The sequence below is a fragment of the Aphelocoma coerulescens genome (assembly GCF_041296385.1).
Source record: "Aphelocoma coerulescens isolate FSJ_1873_10779 chromosome Z unlocalized genomic scaffold, UR_Acoe_1.0 ChrZ, whole genome shotgun sequence".
Classification (NCBI taxonomy): Eukaryota; Metazoa; Chordata; class Aves; order Passeriformes; family Corvidae; genus Aphelocoma; species Aphelocoma coerulescens.
The window spans coordinates 43,161,640-43,184,070 of NW_027184085.1; the positions used below are offsets into that span (position 1 = coordinate 43,161,640).

The 22,431-nt window shown below is 41.1% G+C and overlaps 1 protein-coding gene across 1 annotated transcript in view; it reads right to left on the minus strand.

Moving 5' to 3' along the window:
* The window catches only part of CHSY3 (chondroitin sulfate synthase 3), a 141,665-nt gene extending 134,358 nt beyond the window's left edge, over positions 1 to 7,307 (minus strand). Inside the window, exons 1-2 of the mRNA XM_069001961.1 lie at positions 6,396 to 7,307; positions 4,484 to 4,767 (exon numbers count right to left, since the gene is read on the minus strand). Of these exons, the coding sequence (XP_068858062.1) occupies positions 4,484 to 4,767; positions 6,396 to 7,110 (999 nt within the window). The 5' untranslated portion in view covers positions 7,111 to 7,307. The remainder of the gene's footprint in view (positions 1 to 4,483; positions 4,768 to 6,395) is intronic.
* Between the last annotated feature and the right edge of the window lie 15,124 nt (positions 7,308 to 22,431).

A 22,431-nucleotide genomic window follows, 5' to 3' on the forward strand; every position in this document is an offset into this window, starting at 1 on the left:
AATATTTACTGTAACTACTGGGAATCAACAACAAATAGGATAATAGAGAACTTTTTTACTAAAAAATGTGTCAGTAATGAGACTGTATTCTACGGTTGTCCTTGAACTTTGGAAACAAAGGGGGAAAAAACAATGGGAAAAACAGATATATTATTTATGTGGACTACTTGTATGTACAAAGTACAATATTTTCTTTCAACATCAACATACACAATACCAAAGGATCAATAGTGTATGAGATGCTTTGGAGGAATGTAGTTTTTAACTTTAAGGTGAATGTAGCAAACACTGGACTTGATAATCCTTATGACTCTCTTCTACCTTAGGATATCCAGTATGATTTTCATCCATAAGAAGGGGAAAAAGGCTACAAAAAGAAAAGCTTTACAAGCATCTGAATATATGTTACAAATACACCAATGAATTGTCTTTAGATGCTTTATGCTGCATTTGTCATTTTTCATTTTCTAAAAAATCACATTCTCTGATAGTACTTACACCGTGACAATGTCTGCTTCAATTGTTAGAGCCACTTATTTCATACATAGCATTTTATTTAGTAATTTTGTGGAACTACACTATTTGATCTGTTAAAAACTCAGATTATAAATTACAGAACCGTCTTCTGAAACTGAAAATATATTTTAAAAAAAGGGGGGAGGGGGGGAGAGATAAAACAATCAGCCCTTTATTTCAAATGGTCCTCTTTACTCAAGTCCCTCTTAAACACCAAAACGAGGAAGTACACCGCATCTCAGGTTGTTAACTATATTTCTGTTTTCAAAAGAATAGAACACATATGACTCACTACGATCAAGACAATTTCTTCGTTCCTTTAAAAGAACATTTGAATGCTTTAAAATTAGTGGAAGAAAGTAATAGCTTGAAATACGGATTCTGAAAACAAATCAAAAGGCCCTTTTAATCTTTAGTTTCTGATTTGGGGAAGCTGAAGACACTATGACCTTACAAAAACTAACAGGCTTTTTACAGAGATGCTTTAGACAAATTTGTCAGGTTTGCTATAGCTCAATCATTACAGCATCATCAAAACTGGAGGATAAATGAAAACAATTTAAAAATTATAAAAGAACAAGGGTGGATCTTCTGTAGAAAGAAAATGAACCATTCAAAATACATTTCTAGCAGATACTTTCTCCTGAAGAAAGGAAATGGACTAGATTTAAGCTACAGTTCAGCTGTTGCTTCCAGACAGTTTGAATGTAAGCTGCTGTCAAGATGGCACTTTTAACACCTTTCTGGTCCTTTATTCCTGGCTGTGACCACCTCTTTTCTCCTGATGCTCATGCTTAGCAAAGTGGATCCTGCCCCTGTTCCAGCTCACCACAGGGCTGCACAAGTACGGCAGAACAGGACAGCAACTAACAAGAGACATCAACCTAAGTGTCCTCCTCTTTCAGTTCTCCATTTTTCACAAGGACCCTAAAAACATTGTCATTAGAGTCACTCTCTCAGCAACCTAATGACTAATTCTTTATTTATAGTGGAGGAGCTCCACCAGCAGAGACAGAGAGAGGCTCATCACCTCAGCTGTGAGTCACTTGGTACGTGGGAGACCTAGTCTTTAGACCTGGCTTCAAATCTGGCATAACTAGAATTTAACTCTAGAAAGCTCAAAACATAAGAGTGGCTCACCACAGGCTCATAAATTTCTTTTCTTATTCATTCTTGCAACAAAAAAAATTCCAAAAAAAACCAACAATTTTTTTTAAAAAAGCCAAAGTTGCAACCCTCTTCTTGTCAGCAAGGATTACGCATATAAGCTACCATATGCTTACAGGCTAACTCTAAGTAGCAGCAGAACAAACTGACAGGCAGCCAGTCTTAACTACACCAGCCGAGCCACCCAGCAAAGATCAAGCATTTCAGGTTTTCTCAGCAACTCTTTGACTTTCCGATCCAGTTCTTAAAAAAGAAATCTAGTTAAAAAATGACACAACACTGATTCAGCTCTTCTGGAGCTAAAAAGCTCCTACAAATTTTAATATAATTGTTTCCAGCTTATATTAGTCTTTAGCAACACCTACAAAATAGAAATTATACATCCTACCAAAATCAACTAAGTTCATAATAATCTTGCAGCTCAACAGGACTCAGTTTAATACTTACATACAACAAGAGGACTTCAGGACAGAAGTGCAACTGGCTATACCGGAAGTCCTGGCCCCAATCTTAGATTTTGTGCACATGTATCTGAGGGAATATTCCCCTTCTAGCACACAGTGTTTCTGATCTAACACAGGTATGAAAAAGCATACAGAAACAGCTTCAATGCCCCAGGGGAAAAAGAAAAAGTTACTCTTGTCACCAAATAATCTAGTAATCTGCAACACACAGATCTGCTCAGGTGGAGTATCACACTGTTGCACAGCACAAACTATGCCAAAGCACAAATGCAGCTTCTCTTTCCAGACACCCTATTTCACTCCTCCCCATCTACATAGGTTTAATGCTGGGATAACATCCTAAGCAGCTTTGTCTTAATCATCTGTATTTTCCCAAGCAGCTTCCGCACTGGCATCAGAGTCAAAGATTCTTCATAATCAGACAGAAATACTGGTCAGAAATGAGTAGGGACTATTGCAACGCCCAACAAATTTTTTCTTCTCCTATTCTTTATTAGGTAGGTCCTTCAAGAGCAACTGACAACCAAGACTGGTGTCACTCTATTCCAGATCCCATACAAACATGAGTTTTTTTCAAAAAGTTTGTTTTCAGGCTCCAATCCTACCATGAAAACCTGAGCTTCTGGGCAGTCATATAAATCAGTCTCCCAAACTGTATTTTTTCACTCCATGCCCCTCAAGATCAGTGCCTGGAGTCAACACTTCCTGACATTCAACATCAAAATAAACTCTAACCATAGTGACAATATTATCTATTATCAGTTTTCTTCCCTTCCACAGATTTCTCCCCAAGATAAGCCATAAAAACAAAGCCAAAACTCTTTCTAAGATACCACTGTCAAGGCAGAACCATAATACTGACACCCGATACAGATCAGCAAGCATCACATGCCAATAAGGATTGGAAAATAGCTTTGTACAGACACAGCCCAAACACATCAGACAGTAAGATTAGGCTGACAATGTACTGTGCAATTTGGATGTCTGATTAAGAACTACATAGCCTGACATCGATTTCCATCAGCACCATAAATGTCTTCCCTGCTCTACCAGAGCAACAGATGTATTACTTTGCAGTGGCATTTACAACACGTAATGAAACAGTCACAAAAAGCGTCTTTCTATTTTAAGTAAAAAGAAGATTTGCCCCTCTAAGATTTCTACCTAACTAGCACCAAGTATGCAGTACTTTCTTTCTTTCTTCACCTGTTTACACACACTGTAGACTAACAAACCCATTTATAAATGGTCACCTTTCCCTGGGCCATTCAGAAAAATGCTATTCCACAAAATTAATTGTTTTTTCTAGCTTCTTGACACTAAATAACACATAACCTCTTTCTGTGGCCCATTTAAATGGATTTTTCCTTTTTAATGAGGGAGTGCCACAAGGGCAAGCACATATTAATATTACAGAACAGGTCAAAATAAGTGAAATAATATCCATCATATTAGCTATCAACCTTTTCCCTTTCTCGTAGTTGTATGCTCAGTCTATTTTTATCTACAAAGATAGTCTTGCAAATAACTACAATATTCCCAGAGAAACCAGCATGAATTTTAGTTATGGCATTGCAGATAAACTTTTTGGGTACTGCAACAGATACTTACTACTTTAGAAAATGCTACCACTGAATGAAATAATTAGTTCCTAAAATTTGTTACATAGGAAAATTTGCATAGGAAAATTTGTTACACTGCATGTGTTCTTAATACATTTTAACACTGTTCTACACTAAGAAAAACACTATTAAAGTTGTCTCATAGAAAGGCAGTGTAACAAATTTCATTTCTGTACAAAAAAAACCCCAACCAAACAACACCTATTTCTGCTTTCATCAATAACGAACTTGAATAAAATACATCGGAGTAATTAAGAAAATACAGGCAATTCTTCAAATGCCACAATGTATTTTAAGAGACTGTGATGCAGAGCAAACAGATATGCCACGTGCATATCCCACCTTAGAAAGATCTGCTTAAAAACATCTGACCTGAACAGAACATAAGTATCAAATACAACAGCTTCCAGTCAAGGATTATCTTGAAACCCTCTAGGTAATGCTCTAGGCAAATTACAGCGTAGCAACGCTTACAACATGGCTGCAGTAATTGTCACCAATGAAAACTGAAAGACAGAAGTAGAAATAAATGTGATTACAGCAATATAATGTGAATATTTTCCTCTCTTTTTTCCTTACAGTCTGCAGTTCACATTCTGATGCAAGCATTGAAAGATAATTAAGATGGAAAGAGATTGCAGATATAGCTACTTACCTTGCAAGATGAAAAACTATGTAAACAAATAGCATACTACAGTCTGGCCTGTCACTTACCTCATAGGACCAAACGCACTGAGTTCCTCCAAACCTGCGGACACACCTGCCCACCTCCACGTCCTCATGAGTGGTGTACATTTCTCGAAGGCATTCACCGATATGTGGCACCATCCTCCGGAGAACCTCCCGGCTGAAGATCATTCCCGGCCCTCCCATGCAGAAGTTTTCTCCAGGCTCCAGCCCGAGTTTTCCAAGTTCTTCAATATTACCCAGACCAGTCTGCCCCAAATACAGAGGTTTACTGCTGTTCAGTGAGCGAAGAAACTCCTCCAATTTTTCACCTGTCAAAAAGACAAGATTACTGTTATTTCTCTGACCACGCTGCCAGCCATCTCTTTTCCTGTACTTCAGGCTTTTATAAAAATATACCAGGTACCTGAGACTGTCACAGGAAATAATTTCAAAAGCAATATCCCACACCTCACCGAAAACATCCTTGGACAAGTTAACAGGTTTTTTTTAAATTAACATTACAATGACATTTTCCTTCCAGCCAAAAGCTGGAATATGGTCAAAACTTAACTTTTAACAGTAAACTTTGTTCTGTTCAAACAATACTGATGGAAAGCACTCACTTGCTAGTATAAAACTGTCTCTAAAGTTGGACAATTTGGACAATATAGTTCAAGATTGGGGAGGAAAGGAAGTGGAGGGGAAAGGCCAGTTAAGATTTTAATAGGATTAATTTTTGAAAATACCAGAGCAAATGTAAATTAACCAAGAAAAACATATTTGACTACAGACTAATCCTTGGAAAGAAAGTAAAACTCCTGTTCATTTCAAAGTAGTTCCAGTGCTACCATGTTTACACAGTTTTGCTCCAAACCCCTTAGCTAGCTATTTTAAGAAATTTTGTCTGATATTTATTTGAAATTAGAAGTTTACAGATAAGTAATTTAGTACTATGTAATCAGTTTAAGACAGGTTCAGTACAACTTCGAAATGAGCTCAAACAAAACACACCTTTATATCTGCAAATGAATATATGCACATATATACATGTGTACATGGGCAAGTATTTGACAGGTGAATGACAGCTGATGAGCAGGCAGCCTATTAAACGACTCAAAATTAAGTAACAAATAAGGAAGGGTACAGCCACCTACAATGAAGCTACAACAGTGTAAGCAACCAAGTTCCCAACCTGGGCTTATGCTTACAATTTCAGCTTATCTTTCTTAAGCATGGGACATAGCACGAACAATCCAGCCTCAAGCGCAGACCAAAAGAAATCAGGCTGCAGAACATCACGTCCTAACGCTGCTATGAAACTCGCACGGGAGCAGGGCTGGTGCTGTCCAGAGATATTCGCTGCACTCAACTGCAGCTTCACTCGGAGCCCGCGGCGGCTGCGCTCGCCCAGCTTAGGGTCGAGGCAGGGGGAGAGATGGTACCGGTGACAGCAGCACCGCTCCCGAGAAGCCCCGCACCGACCCCCCCGGGGGGGCCGGGGCGAGGCGGGACTGACAGACACCCTGCGGTGAGTCCGGCACTGCCCCGCTGCCCGCCGCGCCGGGTCGGACCAGACCCTCTCCGCTGGACCACGGCGGAGGCTCGTCCGGGTGGGTCGCCACGGAAGCGAGGGCGGGGACGGCAGCACCCGGACCGCTCACCGTGCCCGGCGTGGTCCAACCCGCAGTTTCGGCTCTCCAATGAGTCGCGGACTCCGCAGAGACGGCCCGGCCCGGGCACATCGGGGCTCCCTTAGAGATGGGGCGCCTGCCCATGCCCCGCACAATGGGACTGGAAGCAAACGCCGGCGGGGCGGTGGCAGGTCGAGGTAGCCCATGCTTCCCCCGCCCCAGGAGGTAACCGAATCTCCCCCGGACCCACCATGGGACTCCTCCAGGCTCCCAGACACTGCTCCCCTCCCTCCCTGCCTCCCGCCGGCAGGATGCACCCCGGTCACCTTTAATGTAGACGTCGTCGTCCGCCCGCATGAACCACTCGTACTTGTCCAGGTAGTGATCGTGCATGTACTTAATCATCATGAAGGACTTCTTTTGCGGCGGGTAAGAGTCGTCCACTCCTGGCAGGGCGACGACGGGCAGCGGGGGCACCCCGGGGGGCGCGGCGGAGCCCTGACTGGAGAAGAACTCCACGCGGCCCGGCACCGAGGGCGCCCACGTCCGCTGCGCCGCCACCGCCCGACTGCCCAGGTACTTCTGGGCCGTCATCACCCCCACGTAGAGGAAGTTGCGGGGCTTGGTGCAGCCCTGGCCGCCCCCCCAGTCCCCGCTCCCGTTGTGGCTGCCGCCAGGCCGGCCGCTCCGCTTCTCGCCGCCTTCGTCCTCCTCCTCCGGCTCCCCTTCCCCGCCGGCAGCGGGGCTGGAGACCGTGCCCTCCGCCGCCGCCGGCGGCAGCTCCCAGGGGCTGCTCCTGAAACTCGTGCCGCCCAGCACCGCAGCTGCCTCCGGCGGCGCCTGCTGCCCGCCCGCCGCCGCCGCGCCCCGGGCCGCCCCCGGCCCCGCCGCGCGGCTGTAGTAGGAGCAGAGGCTGGCGCCACGCCGCTTCTTCTCGCTGAGCTCGGCCACTCTAGGGGCGATGAGCCAGGAGGCGGCGGTGAAACCCAGCACCAGCCCCAGCACCACGCTCAACCAGGGTCTCCGGGATCGCGCTGCCATGTCGCGGGCGGGGCGGCTCCCGGAGCAACGCTACCGCCGCCGGCGTCCCGCTAGAGGCGACTCCCGTCCCGCGGCGGCCTCAGGTGCGGCGTCTCCCGCCGCGGGTCCCTGCCCCGCCGCGGCGGCCCGGGCGGCTCCGCTGCTCCCGAGTCAAACTTCTGCGGGCGGGAGGGCGGCGGAGCGCGAGCGGCGGCGCCTCCGCTCCGCTGGCACCTTGTCCCCGCGGCGGCTGGTCCCTCCCCGCCCCTCCCACCGCTCAGGCTCCTCCGCCCCGGCGCCCGCGCAGCGCCCGCTGCCTTCCTCCGCGGCTGCCGAGCGCCTCACCCAGGAGGGCGCCGCCGGCGCCCGAGCTGCGCCGAAGAGCTGGCGGCCGCCGCCGCCGCCGCCGCTCCGGAAGGAAGCGATTTTTTTAGATGCCTCTCGCGGATCCCCCGCACCGCGGCCTCGGCGCCCGGACCGGCCCCGCCGCCCGCTGGCGACCCTCCTGCCCGCTGGGGCCGGGGCCGCCCGCCGGGCGGTGCGGAGGGGTGCGGCCCGGTGGGGCTGCCCCCGGCTACCTCGCTTTGCTCTGCGCGTCCCGAACCCGCTGTCGCAGCAGGCGAGGCTGGGGGCTCATCAGCGGCCACGGCTCCGCATCATCCGAGGGCGGCCACCGGGCGCCGGACAGGACCGTCCCGTCCGGTCGTCTCCTCCGGAGGGGTGGTCGTGGAAGGCAGGTCCGGCGTGTGGTGTCGGGAGGAGAGAAGCCCTCTCCGCTGCCCTCTCTCTGGACTCTGCTTTCTGCCCTCGACAGTTAACAACTCCCCAGCAAAGAGTGCCTTTTCCCATGGCGTGGATTCCCACGACTTGAGTATATTGCAGTATTAGTAGTGTTAGTATTACCGGTATCGTTAATTTTGTTTTGGTTCTCATGAGCTCCAAGATGCTGGAGCATTGCTTCCTCATTCTCCTGACCTCTGGGTAATGGCACTGTCCACAGCCCAGGATGACTGACAGCAGGAATTAAATGTTCAGGACACTGTGCCTACAGGGACAGTTTTAATTCTGAAGTTTAAGGTTGCCTGCATATTCTCCATATTTACATGCATCTCTTATTTAATTATGCAAGATGTCTATCTCCAGCAAAAGCCAAAAATTGGTCCTCACATCCATTTGTTGTTTCAGTGAAATATATTGATACAACAGATCTAGTAGCAAATACATATATTTAATAGTTTTCAGCAAAACCACCCATTTTTGTAGCTAATCTGTGGCGTTGTCTATCACTTCTTGTGACTTTATCACTTGTCAGACACATGCCAAGGTGGGACGAGGAGTATGGAGGCTGGTATTCTGTGATGTTAGCAAAAGTATGGGAACAGTGAGAGGAAAAATTTCAAGCCTTTTTGGAAAAAGACAAATACCGCTTTACCCACCTAACAAAGCCAGTTTACTCTGCATAGTCTTTAGCTGTGGAGAGGCCACTTACTGAAGTAATTTGTAGTTTTTCTATGTGACTCCGCCACATGCAGTGAGCAGGCTGTGTGCTCTTTGTGGTTTTGGGATGTGGAAGCATCAGGTTCAGGAAGCATACCCTATGGCTTCCCCAGGACTGAGTGTCCTTTCAAAGCACTCCATCGTTAATTTCCTCTCCATGTGCACACAGGCTGGCACATTTATAACACCAATCAGTAAAGCACTAGGTATTCATACCAGCTGTCACCACTAAAAACAACCCAAGCATTGTGTCTGGGCATATGAACACCACCTGAAATGTTGTGTGATCGACAAGGTGGCAGATCCTCAGTCTGTCTTCTCCAAGCTACTAACAGCCAAGCTAAGTGGAAAGGATGTCCTCCAGAACGCTTTTACAATGGCATTGGGAATTACCAGTATTGTGAGCATGTCAGCTTTACATGTGAGGCTTGCATTTAAAAATACTATCTCCCATCCCTTCCCCCCAGCTCCTTGCAAACAGCTGGGAGTTGCTGGGCCCTGGTGAGTCATGTGCAGTACAACCTCCAGTAGAAAGGGCTCCTTGAGACCTACACAGCCCTATCATAATGGTGTCCTAAATTTTCAGACAGCTTAAGTGCTCTGAGGTTGCAGAGGTGCAAGCCGCCTCCATTGCTTTTGCATATACTGAAATGACTCCAGTCAGTGTCAGCTGCACCAGCTCCTCAGATCTGACAGCTCTTATTTTTGTCACAAAAAGAGCAGGTAAACCCATGAGAGGTGACCATAAACCCTTTGCACACTTTGGAGTTGAAAATGGACCCCAAGGTGTGATGTGTTATCAAAATAATTTATAAAGAAATTGAATCTCTATCTGCATTATATTTTTAGTGTGTATCTATCTGCATTATATTTTTAGTTCAATATTATTCCACTATTTTGATACACTGCAGAGAAATCTATTGAAGGTTTGAGGGGTTTAATGCACAAAGACACAGACTGGACCACTTTTAGAGGAGCAACGGTGGCATCTAGTGGTTAACAATAACAGTCCTGTACCTGTGTTCAGAATGCTTTTAAGAATCATGTAAAGGGCATCTAAAACACCGTTTGCAATATCTTTATAGCAGCCATTGGTGGAAAGCACTGACTCATTCTAGCTGCCCTGTAAGTGTTCTGTTAGGAAGTTAAGAAAGAATAATGGTGATGAATGCCATTTTTAAAACAACCAAAAAAAGCATCAAAAAAGTGGTGGCAAATGGATATGCTTGATGCAAGAAAGGAGAAATTTAAGACTAGAATGTATTAATTATTGAAAGGACTGGAGCTATTTCTATCACTAATCAGACAAATCTGAAAAATTTGCAGTAGGTTGGCAGTGTTCAAATCCAAACCAAATCTTTTTTCACATCTTTTTCACTTTCATTCTTTAAAATATCACCACAAGTCAGCAAAAAGCTCCGTTTTAGGTGTGTGGGATTAAAAAAAAATCTACAGCATTTGGTGCTAAGTGATAGAAAATAATGTGCCCACCCCATAAAAATAGCTCATATCGGAGCTAGCACAGCCACCTGCAAAAGATAAAGAAATTTCAATTGTGCTTGTAGAGCAAATTTTGAGGAACTCTGAGCTTGAAATTCCCCTTGGGCACTTGGTTTCATTATGGAGGCATACAGACATCATTTACAGAGCAGTAGTTGTAACTGCCAACCATCCTATAACATTTTTATAAGCACATATTTATTCATTGATACACCTGGGTAATAATATGCATTAATGGTATCGTAACTAAGAAATAGTTTTATTGTCTTAATTTTTAATGTTGCACTACAAACATTTTTACACTCTGCTTGCATTATTGCAACATCTGGCTCTATAACCGTTTGCATTTCTATGTACGGTTTTATTTTGGAAGGTAATTATATGTGCAATCTATTAACCTTCACAGACATTCGACTGAATATGCCTTTTCTGTTGATTTTACTGGGCACTGATCCAACCAGATCTTGGATAAATATACCCCTTTCTTTCAAGAGAGACCAGCTCCTTATGTCCTTACAGTCTTACCAGCATTTCCTTGCAGAGGAATCACAGCTACTGCAGTAGGAGGCCAACTGCACTACCTTGCTCCTTCACTACTGTCCACAGAGCCAATTCTTATGCTCATACACTCAGTCCTGCCCCAGACTGAGATCAGTGAAGTGCAACAGGTGTTACTAAAACCAAAACCTTTGTAACTTCTAGAATTATATGTAGTTCTGAAAATCCATCAGTAATTCAAATTTTAGATTCAAGATGATTTCACAACATCAACTATTATTAAACCCATCTTTTATTTGGGGGAAAAAAACAAACAAACTACACGATCTGCAATTTAATTAAAGAAAAGTGTGAAGCTTCATACTCAAATTTAAATAAAAACAAAATTTAAATAATATGACTATTGTGGGAAATCTGTACTTCTGAAAATCATTTTAGATTTAACATTTGCTCCATTACTTATGAAAAGTTATTATTACCTAAAGTTTACATGGGCAATTTATATGTAAACTTATTTAACCTGCTTTATTTTACTCCTCTTTCAAACTGTCCATCTTGTCTGTATCTTGTAGTTGTTTTCCCTCTCTTCTTAGAAGAGAAATAAATGAGACAAAATCACTCTCTTTTACAAATAGAAGACCTCCATACATAGCTCCCACCTCTATATGGGATATGCCAAACGTAAGTGGTGGACAGCAGTATTTACTCTCTTCCTTCTGAGGTACCCCCTTAGCCATGAACTTGTATGGAAGACATAGTCTCAAGTGGTTTAAATAGTTCAAGAGGTTTAAACACTTCTGTCACACATTATTGCCTTCTACTCTAATGACAGATATAAGGATTAAAAGAACTAATTTCTGCGGTTTGAAAGAAAGTCAGCAATGTGTTGTGTCTCCATATGTGCTTAGGGTATAGTGGCAGAAAGCCACTGTGTGTCAATCCTGGTAAAGAGGTCACTACAGCTGTAAGAAGCACAACTGAAAATTTCTCTTTTAAAGACCTCAGCAAACACATTCTCAGTACACTCTGAGAACAGCCCATATGGAGAAAGATTGAAAGCAAAAACCTTTCTTGCTTAACATAACTTCCCTGCAGTATCTGCAGTAGGAAAATAAACTGTGTAGTGTTTTCTTTCAAAATTGTAAAATATGTTTGTAGGACTGAAAAAGTTTTATTTGTAATAGCTTTTTCTAATTGTTTTACTACCAAAGGTAATAGCACCGTTTGATTAACCTCAAAGATGTCTCAAAGATTAACCTCAAAGATTAACCACAAGATGTCTTTTTTCTTTTTCCACCTTGGAAACAAAAGAAGGTAAAATTGAAGATTAATTTCTAATAGCAATATCAGTATCCTATGTACACAAATACCTTACTGGTTAATCTGCAGACTGCAGCAATGCATGCCAGAAAAATGCGTGACAAACTTTGTTGTGTGGTTTGGGGAAGGTAGAGGGCACTGCTTTAAGGCTGCTCAAGCGATTTGAAAAGAAAAATCTGGCAGAGTAAATAAAAATTTAAGTTTAAAAAAAGAATCCATTCAAAAGAAAACTCTAGAAAGGAAATAGCAGGGTGTCTACAGACGTGAACAGCTATTTTTCCCAGAGGAAGAACAGAATGGTTATCTTTCGTTATAAACCAAAACAAAAGTGACAATAAACACATACACATCCCCTCTTCCCACATCTAGTGTCAATGAACCATGTGACATCTTAAAAGGGAAAACTAGGAGAGAACTGTGTGGTCAGAAGTCTGATCCTAGTCCTGTTGGTTTCATGCATTTATATATAATCCTTTTTTAAGAACTGTTGAAGAGGTTTTACAAACAAGTTGATAACAACATTTTTTTCAAGTTTGTTAGGAATTTTACTGAATTTTGATTTTTACTCAGATTTCACATCAAAGTCACCTAATGGAATATCCTTCTAGTCTGTGACTTTAAATGTCTGGATACTTACAATACTCACCCTCTTCATTAAACACTGCAATAACATTGTTTTGCAATTGTTAAGTAAAACCAGAAAAAAAGTTTCTTTTTTGTGCAATGCCACTTTTACCTCTTGATCTTAGAGACAAATTTTCAAAGTTTGAGTTAAGAATATAAAGAATTATACTGTAACATTAAGAGAGCAAAATGTCAAGAATTTTAATTAGAATCCACTCTTTCAGTCTGTCAATATTCTGAATTTACTCAGAAGCCGTCCCATTGAATTTGGTAGGATTATGGATGTGTCAGCTTCTTGTTTCTGTTACTAGATGAGTGTATTAGTAATCATACTAAGATTTCTAAAAAGCTAGACAAGACCTAAGCACTATGAGCTTGTTTTTCCTGAGAAGTTTAATATGTTGTCTCCTGTAGCTAATCACACACAGGATTAGAAAGCCTGGCAGGAGAGTTTAAACATGCCATGTGTAAACTATTAAATTCCTATCAAAGACATTGGAAAGCTGCTTACTGATTTCAACAAGCCTTGTAATGGGCCTGAAATCTTGCTTATGCCTGAGATCTTTCTTATGCTTTCTTGATTTGAATACAGGTAGGCTCTTTTACAGCTACACTGGGAGCCTGGTTAGATGTTGGTTGAGGAAAAGCTTACATGCACAGTGTGAAGAGTAGTTGTGCCACCTTGTGAAACAACAACGTGGTTGCAGTCATATGGTTTCTGGCAGCATTTCATTATAGTTCAAACCATCACATAATGTCTTCAGGACCAAGTTATTATTACATTGTTTTATTTTATACCTTTTATTAGAAAAATACTTTAAAAGAAACTGCTTCTCTACTTGATTTATTTGCTGAAAATGCTATCACAGTTTTGAAAAAATTATCTTTTACCTGCTAATTTCTGCCTGATATAGCTGGAATACATTGTGCAAAGAGTAGATTGCTCTTGATAGCAGAAGTTTTTCCAAAATAATTGCGTCTTTGGCAAAAACAAAAACTAATTTGTATAAAGTATTTTGTTCAGACAATCTAGAATTTTGAGGGGAAACACAAACAAACAGACAAACAAACAACAAAGAGTCAAATCTTCTAAGAAGCATAAGGAATTTCCCAAGGAAAAAGTTGGATTTTTTGTTTTATCTTTCTATGATTGCATTCAAGAACTACCAAAAAAAATTTAAACAGTTTGAAAGACAACACTTTTTAGATTTAAAAGATAATATATTTCTCTGAGTAAAATTATGTGCAGGAAATATCAACCACAAAATCAATTCAATGAACTTCTACAAGAAAACAGTTGCTCTGTTTTAAAAATACATCATATAAAATATATACATCATAATTTTTACTAGCATTGTTTACTTACAATACAAATAGGAGATTTGATTAGTAATATTGGAAACCTTCACTCGGCTGAAGAGAACTCCACAGTTGAAGAAAGAATCATCCCACATTTCCATTCTATCATTTTGCTTATTCAATGATCAGTTTGTGGCATATTTTGGCTACTCAGTTACCCAGTACCTGGTGGCCCAAATTCAGCAGAATATATTCTTTTTGGCATGGAATATATCCTAGGACAATTAAACTAAAAATCTCAAAACAAAAGTTATAGGCTAATTTTGTGTATAAAATTAAGAAGTCACCAGAAAATTTTGCTTTAGAATGGCTGTATTTTAAGAGGTGCTACGACGTAAAAGTACAGGCTTACATTTAAAAGCACTGTCCCCAAATCCCTTATGTGGGAATTAAGCTTGTTGTGATTATTGAAATAAAGTGCTTGAAATTATGTCCACTTCAACTTTTTTTCTAATAAGAAAGTTAATAATTTTCTTATGCCTAAACACATTTAAATGTAGCTCAAAATATAGTTTACCAGTCGAAAGTATTTTTACACTTATAAGTGGCTATAGTGAAGAGGGAAACTGTGAAATTAAATTTGTCACTCATATGCATTTAGCAACATAACATTCTCAGGGCAATGTCATCAAGTGTGAAGTCTGGCAAATTTGCTTTGCAAAATCCCACTGCTTACAGAGCTACTTGTATTTTATGCAACATTTGCAAAGGAAAAGTTTGCATATTGGGGAACTGGCATTTATAAACTGATGAGCATCAGCATGTAATGAATTGCAGAAAATATCCAGGACTCGGAATTGTTTATCAATTTGAATTGTGGCCTTGAGGTAAGAGCACAGGAAATTTACAGATTTATGGTCTCATACCACAAGTTGCAAAGAAAAACCTTCTCATGGGTAAGCTTCTGAAATTTCAGATGGTCATAAGACAAACATGGATGAATTTCTCTGACAATAAAGTAAGCATATGTGTCTTACTTTCTTTTGTATTATCCTGACTATGGTTGTCTCAAAGAACTGTGTTATGACTTCAGACAGACTTTAAAGTAAAAAAGGCTTCATATTTTACAGGTAGGCTAGTTAGTCAGGCTCCTGTCTCTCATGGGAATCCATCCTTCCAGGCTGGACGATGCAAGCTTGATGACAGCAGATCCTGATGAATTTTAATTTCATTTATATTAGGGAACAATTTTGTATGCCTTGTGCCTCCAAGCTGCTGTGGAGCATGTGGCAGCCATAGAAGAAGGGGCTGTGAAGATCTGCTGAGTGCTCTCTGGACAAAGACATGAAAGTTCTCCTGGGACAAAAGGATAAATTGCGGATTACTCTTAATTAACACACCAAGGACCTAGGAATTCCTCATATAGTATATTCTACCACTTCCATTATGTATAGTTCTTTCCAGATGGCTGGGAAAAGCAGAACTGATATGGAGAGATACCATCATACCACCCAAAGGAAACAGCCATTCGGAATTTAGCAGGAGAGCATGCACTGCTCGTTTTGTCTGGACTGGTAAGACATTGCAGTTGCCATAAAAACTTACCCTTTATCATTTTTCTCAATATGAACTTTTATAAAGCAGGAGAGAAGGAAAGAAGAAGCCAACAACCAACTAAACCAAACTTTGAAAGGCTGGAGTTAGACCTGAAGGCATAGCTGTGCAGCACAATATGAAATATTTGAGGAGGGGAGACAACCCCATTCTTCCCTATTCTTGGGACATGGACAGTAAACAACATTTGGTATCATTACCTAAAGATATTTTTATATGAAATTAGTGGTTCAAGTCTATTATTTGCTGTATTTATTTCACCAGTAATTGTAAATGAGAAAGCAAGTAATTGGCATTTCTTTGTCCTTGCTGTGTCTATGTCGCTAATATTTATCTCTGGCTTCTTTTATTCAAGTAATCACCACTAGGAATTGTAACACTAGAACTTATGTTTTTCAGCTAACAAATTATTTCCTCTCATTAATATTTTAAACAGATTTCAGCTACTCAGCAGTTAGTGCAATATAAGAGTATATCCAATAAAAACCACTGTCCTGTCATTTGCAGCATTTCTCTTCTGCCATGGTAAAAAAGGTGATTAATATACTAAAACAGTGATATTTGGTAAATACAGCTTATAAGTATTTTTCTCTGTCAAGCACACTTCAAGATCCCTGCTAGTACCCTAAAAGTAGCATTTCCCAAGCAGCATAAGGCTGCGGAATTTATTTACCGGAGAAGAACATTTTGTACAGATCAACCTCCCTATTCTGATGTACACACCTCAACTCTTCTCATACTTTTGTCTTTTCCCAAAGTGTGATTTCCTGAGCAGAGGGGAGTCAGAGTAGTATTCCTTATCTGTCTCTTGCAGTGTCAGGCAGGAAATTAGAGATTTTATTGAAGATCTAAAATTTGCCATTCTCTTCCATTTATTTAGCTTCACTCTTTCAAACCTGGGACAGGGGAAAAAAGACTTATCTTCACCTTCAATACACTCAATGATTCATCTCTTCTGTTTTCAGAGTTGTATTTAAAAGCCTTTTCACATTGAAGAGTGCTCAGCATGCTGCTTTATGCTTAAACAGAGGCTGACAGATCCTACACAAGAAAAATCTCCTTTTCAGTGCCTCATTTTCAATGAAGCTGATGCTAGCATGGGGGCATATTCTTAGAAGAGAGCTCACCACTGACACCAGTTTTCAGCAGAACAATACATTACAGAATGGGCAGGCATGAATAAGTTTAGAGCACTGCCATGCAAAAATCCCTTGGGTTTTAAAGGAAGCAAAGTGGTTTCTCAAAGAAACAGTGCCAGCGCTAAGAGAAAGAAATTCCCGTTGTGCGCATTTACAGTGCTCTCATTGATAAGTGCGACAATTAAACCAACCTGACTTGGTTTTACATTTTTTTAGTGCCTTAAATAAAAGAAAGAAGTATGCAGAAAGTGAAAAATAAGTACTAAAGACAAGGCTGAAAATTTAATAAAGCATCCAGGGAGTGAAATGATGCAGGATAACAGCAGGTATCAGAGGTAACAAGAACTTCTTGTATGGGCACAGAAAACCCAGTGATGCTGTGCAGGCCAGAGGGCAGATATGTGAGCACTCATTATATCTTTCTTTTCTTCAAAATGCCATCATACTTCTATTTTTCATTAATTTTAACTGAGGAGGCTGTTTTTGAACTGGTTGATAACACAGACTGTGTCAGCACCAAAGACATAAGAATTCAATTTAGCATAGAGAAGGAAGAGACCAGCAAGAACCCTTAGAGAATTTAGATATTGCAAAGCTTCAGTCTAGAATGCTTGGAGAGCTGGGTTACTACAATAAAACCAGGAGTTATCTCTCATAATAACAAGTTTGGTGAGGTCCTACAAAAACAAAGCAGGACCAGTATTGATTTCATTTAAAATTCAGTTATTAAAAACTCATAGTTTGCTTGACTATGGCTTCCAGAGAGAATAACCTGAAGCAAATCCAGCAATTTCTTATTATGTGAAAGTATAACAAGAGCTGAAAGTAGAAAGTTCTCCTGAACATAGGGCTTTCCTGAGCACAGGAGGCTGTGCTTGGCCCATCTCCATTTTTGACAACAACAAACACACGTCCTGAGGCTTCAACGTGCTTCACAGAATTAAATCAGCATTTCTTGAAGATGACTCAGGTTCAATCACTTGAAAATTCTGGATTTTTGAACTCAAAATGGAGCTCAAAATGGAGCTCAGGGAAATTTGATGTATTATTCTTAGCACCAATTCTTTAACTATTTTCAGATTTTTCACGTCCACTGCTGAGACTGACATTGAAAACTAGGAGTCTGCACCGATGCCTTTACTTTAAAAGCCTTCCACCATAATTCTGATCAGGAGCCTCCATCTGCTCTCTGTTTAAACTCAAGTGACTTCAGTTTCTCCTTCTAGTTCCAGTGGACACCCCCACAGTGCTTCTACATTCTCCTGAACTTGGATGAATTTTTCCAAATATTTCTGCTGATGTTTGCATATGGAGGCTCTATTGACCAATGAGCAAGTGATTTTCTGCCACATCAGTGCTGTACACACCACTCTCTAAGCCTGTGCAATAAAAAGTCCTAGTTGTGATTTCTTAGCAAGCATTTGATGGTACACTTACAGCAATGAATTCTTTCTAAAAAGAAAGAATGTCTGCCATTTGTCTGTCTAGGTCACGAGCATGATGCCTGCAATATTAACAGCAGTCTTCCAAAGGAAAGTCACCAATAGACTTTTTTTGAAAATTTTATTTGAGGGGTGCAATATTATGATGTCTTAGGAGAAAAGCATTGGGTTTGTATTTGTAGCTTGTATTGCCAGGGTGCACATCATACTAAAAAAATAGTTCGGTTCACAATAACATAGTTAAATTATTTTGTTGAGTGTTGGGGTCTCCCCCCCCACCACGTGGTCGTGGGAGAGGGGGGCCCTGGGCGGGAGGCACGGGGTTTCCCTGCCCCTGCTCAGCCTCGTTCCCCATTGGTTGGTTTGTGTTCCCCTGCGCGGGCAAAGGACCCTCGGTCCTGGGATTGCCTCAGTTCCTCGGCAGATCCCGGCCATGAGGTTGGAGGAATAAACATCTCTGAAACATCTAGCAAGAATCCGTCCATAGATATTTTTTTCCACAGGCCTCGTTGTTTGATACGCGTGTTGCGGTATCTGCAGTGTAACAGTCGAGGGTTTTTTTGGTGATAAAGTCAAAGGTCAACCCTCAAAAATTAAAGATAAGCATTTTTCTTCCTGGTTCTTCTGTTATTTCTACTTCCAAAAAAAAAGCATTAAATTAAGTTTTGAAGAAAAACTTAAGTATTTAATAATTTTTAAGGAATTATACAATACAACAGTAATCACAATTATGTTCCCTGGTTTGATGCCAGTATTTTCATCAAGGGAATAGATGTTTGCTGAAGACCTCACTTTTTTTTTTTTAATGTAAGTTATCATCTGAGAAATCTAGCTGTAGATGGAGAGGTTACACTAAGTGGAAAGCAAATTTATGTTACATCATAAAAAAAGTACTTTCGTAATACAGCTTATTGACTTCTTTGGTGTGTTAACGTTCTCTGGAAGAAAAGAAGTGTTTTTAAATTAGACCCCAACCCTGAAATTATATTGCATAGCAGTTATGGTCATTTACCTTATAAAACCAGCTTGTATAGTTAAGACTATACATTTTTTCTTTCTTTTCATTTCATTCGAAACTCCAAAACAGGAGAAGTCAGAAGATAGAACCAGGTTAAAAGGCAAAGCTGTCTGCTTCTACTTGCTGAAAAAAAGAGGGAAATATCTAGGTTTTGGGCATATTCTGTTGCATAATTAAAATAGAACAAAATCCTTGTTTATGAGCATCATGTTGATTTACTGAGAACTTTTGTTTTCTGTAATAGATAGTAAGTAATTTTGTGTCTTAACATCACCACATGTAAGAAATGACATGCAAGATGAGTCAAAATTATTCACCTCTTTACAGAGAGTAGGGAAATATATCTTAATATTTTTTTAATAAAAACCAGCTACTGCTTTTTTGTCAGAAGCAACATGGTGATAATTTAGGCAGTGTCTCTGTGTCAGGCAGCTCTCAGCTCCTGCTGTGTTCCTCAGCAGTACGATCTGCTTACCCAGGAAGCGGGTGATGGTTTAGTGACAGCCAGAAACTCCCCAGGAGTTCTCAGCTTCCCACTTCTCAAAGCAGCCCAGGGCTGTTGCTTAACAAGACCTGGTCACCTGCATCCTGCCTGTGAGAGCATCATGTTTTAGAGTCTACCTGTTTTCATCAGTCTTTACTCATTCATTTTGAAGTCTGTTTCTTTAAAGGCATAATGGCCACTTTTAGAGGTGGCATGACTCTGATGTAGGTGCTGGTGCAGCTTTCGTGCAGCTGGTGTGACACTGTCTGAGATAGATCAATGTGGCAAGACAGTCTCCAGAGAATATTGCATTGCCTGTGGTGTAAATATGGTGCACTTAAAAAATACATCAGAGGGAGCTGCAAAAATACACTGAATTATTTTGAAGCTTAAATATGCTTGCCAAACTTGCATACTGTCAATGTGCAGCATGAATGGAAATCTGCTAGAAGCAAGCTGTGGATGTAGTTGGCTCCATAAACTTGAACTGTGGCAGATAACCAAATATGATGTTGGTATACACAGATATAACCAGGATGGATCAGCAGGAGCTAACTTTGTGTCAGAAAAGGAACTTGAGAAGAATCTCATAACTACACTGTAAAAGGAGGATTTGTCAACAACACTACTGCTGATGTTATAAAGAACCATTTCCAAGGCATCCTGACCTCATCTCTGAATGCCATATATGAAAGGAAAAAACTAAAAAATCCTAAGCCATTGAACATTTTTTTGATGAAGATATTACTGTGATTCACTAGAATGAGTCCTCAAGACAAGTCCCCTCTTTGTTATCAAGTTTTAAAGGTATAGCTGGAAGCACATCTTCCAATAGAGGGCAGGCAGGGAATGCCTCCTGGACTTTAGTACTTGTTAATCAAATTTAGTATACAACTGTGTTACTAGTGACAGAACTTAGCTCTTTTTAGTCTGCAGAACTTTATGATTGATGTCTTCCTCATAATCTTTATGATGGATGTCTTCCTCATAACCTTGTTGATCAACAGCTTCCTCCAATTGATTCTGCTGAAATCATCAGCAACAGTTTATTCTTTAGCACTTCATAAGCATCCGGCAGCAGTTTACTTAATTACTAGGTTTGAAACTGATTTTGAATACTAAGCAACTCCTGATAATTCACAGAAATACCTATTATTTTGGTTTTGGTGAGCTGACACTGTATCTCACATTTATGGTCCACATTACCATGGTGAATAATGAAGTCAAAATGGATTAAGAAAATAATAACAAAAAGAAGTTTTATTTTCAGCAAGCATTCAACCTCCAGTCATAACATGTTAAAACATTTGCAGGCGAGAAAGTGGGGAGGGTCTTTTTCATTAAGAGACAGGGTCATCTCTCTAGAGTGAACTGATCCCACAAGAAGTTCCACTGGGAGCCAGCACAGATGACCAATGCTGCCTCCCTGGTTTCCCCCAATTGCAGGGCTGCCCCGCTCCCCAGGTAGCCAGTAGAGCCTGCTGAGCTGCTTCAGTGTCCAGCTCCTTGTCTGAGCTGCCTGTCTGGCAGGTGGGGTGCCCACACCCCTGCGCACCCTCAGCAGCCCCAGCTCAGAGCTGCGTGAGAAATGCAGCTTTACAGACCTCTGAGTAATTCAGGATTGAAAATGCACTGAACAGCGTGCCTGGAGCCAGAGGTGTATGACTGAGGATCCAAGAAATGTTACAGGTGTCAAACAAACGGAAAGGTCGATGACAGCTCCCCACTGCCAGGATGCAGAGAGAGGAAGGCCAGGCACTTTGGCAGCATCTGACTGAGCCATCCTCCAGTTGTTGTATCCAAACTCAGTGGTGCAGGGAATAATCTATCGTAGTGGAAGGAGATCTGTCTCAGAATGGAAGCAGATTTTCTGGTGGTAGAATTGCCATCTGAAAACGAGGTCAGCTGACTCCTTGCTTGTGGTGGGGGTATGGACACAGCACTGGGGAAAGTATCTGACCAAGACACATACTGTTAAATGTAGTTACAAAGGTAGAATTCCATGGATTCCATTATGTAGATCCTATCATCAAATGCCTTTATTTTTGTCAAAAAACACCCAAAGAAGCTGATTTCTCACTTCAAGGTCAGACATGCATTTAGGTCCTTAGTGAATTCTTCTCTCCCTTGGCAGTTTGCAGTGTATTTCAACATTCATTTCCACACAACATTACTGCTATAAACTCTTTTATTTACTTGTTTTCTATTGCCTTGGGATTTGACAACTTGGCAATTTAACACACTGCCTTCCAGGCTGCAGTGTCTCTACTCCATTTGCCAAGAGAACCCATTTTTCTCTAGCTTTGAGCTTCGCATAAACTGATACTGCTGACTTATATACTTCTAATATTTAATATTTTAATCTATATGTGCAAAGCCAGAGGTACTGTTGAATCAGCTCATTCAATTCTAAATGCCTTGCCCAGGATTTATTCTTGTCCTAACTACACTTTCTGTGTCACATTTCAATCAGGGACAAAGCCTGATTTAATGTCATAGCTGTCTCTTTATCCTCAGCTTAATCTTAACAAATTAGGAGGTTTACCATTCCATTTCTCATTATTTTATTTTTAAACAGTCTCTATAAACTGTGCTCTATGGTAACCTAATATTGCAGGCATTTCAGAAGTGTTTATGGGGTGCAATAACTTGTCAGACGTTTAGAGCAATACAGACCATTTCAGACAAAATAGAGCTTCCAGATTCCTTACTTGATTTTTTTTCCCCACAAATGATCCTGAAACTCGATGCAGTTAATCTTAAGAAACAGACATTAATAAAATGAAAATAAACATAAAAATTTTGGCACCCAACTTTGCAAATTACCCACATGCCAGTTTACTAATACTTGGTTCAGCTCACACCTCAATGAGCTGAGACAATATTTATGGCATTGCTCATTAAAAA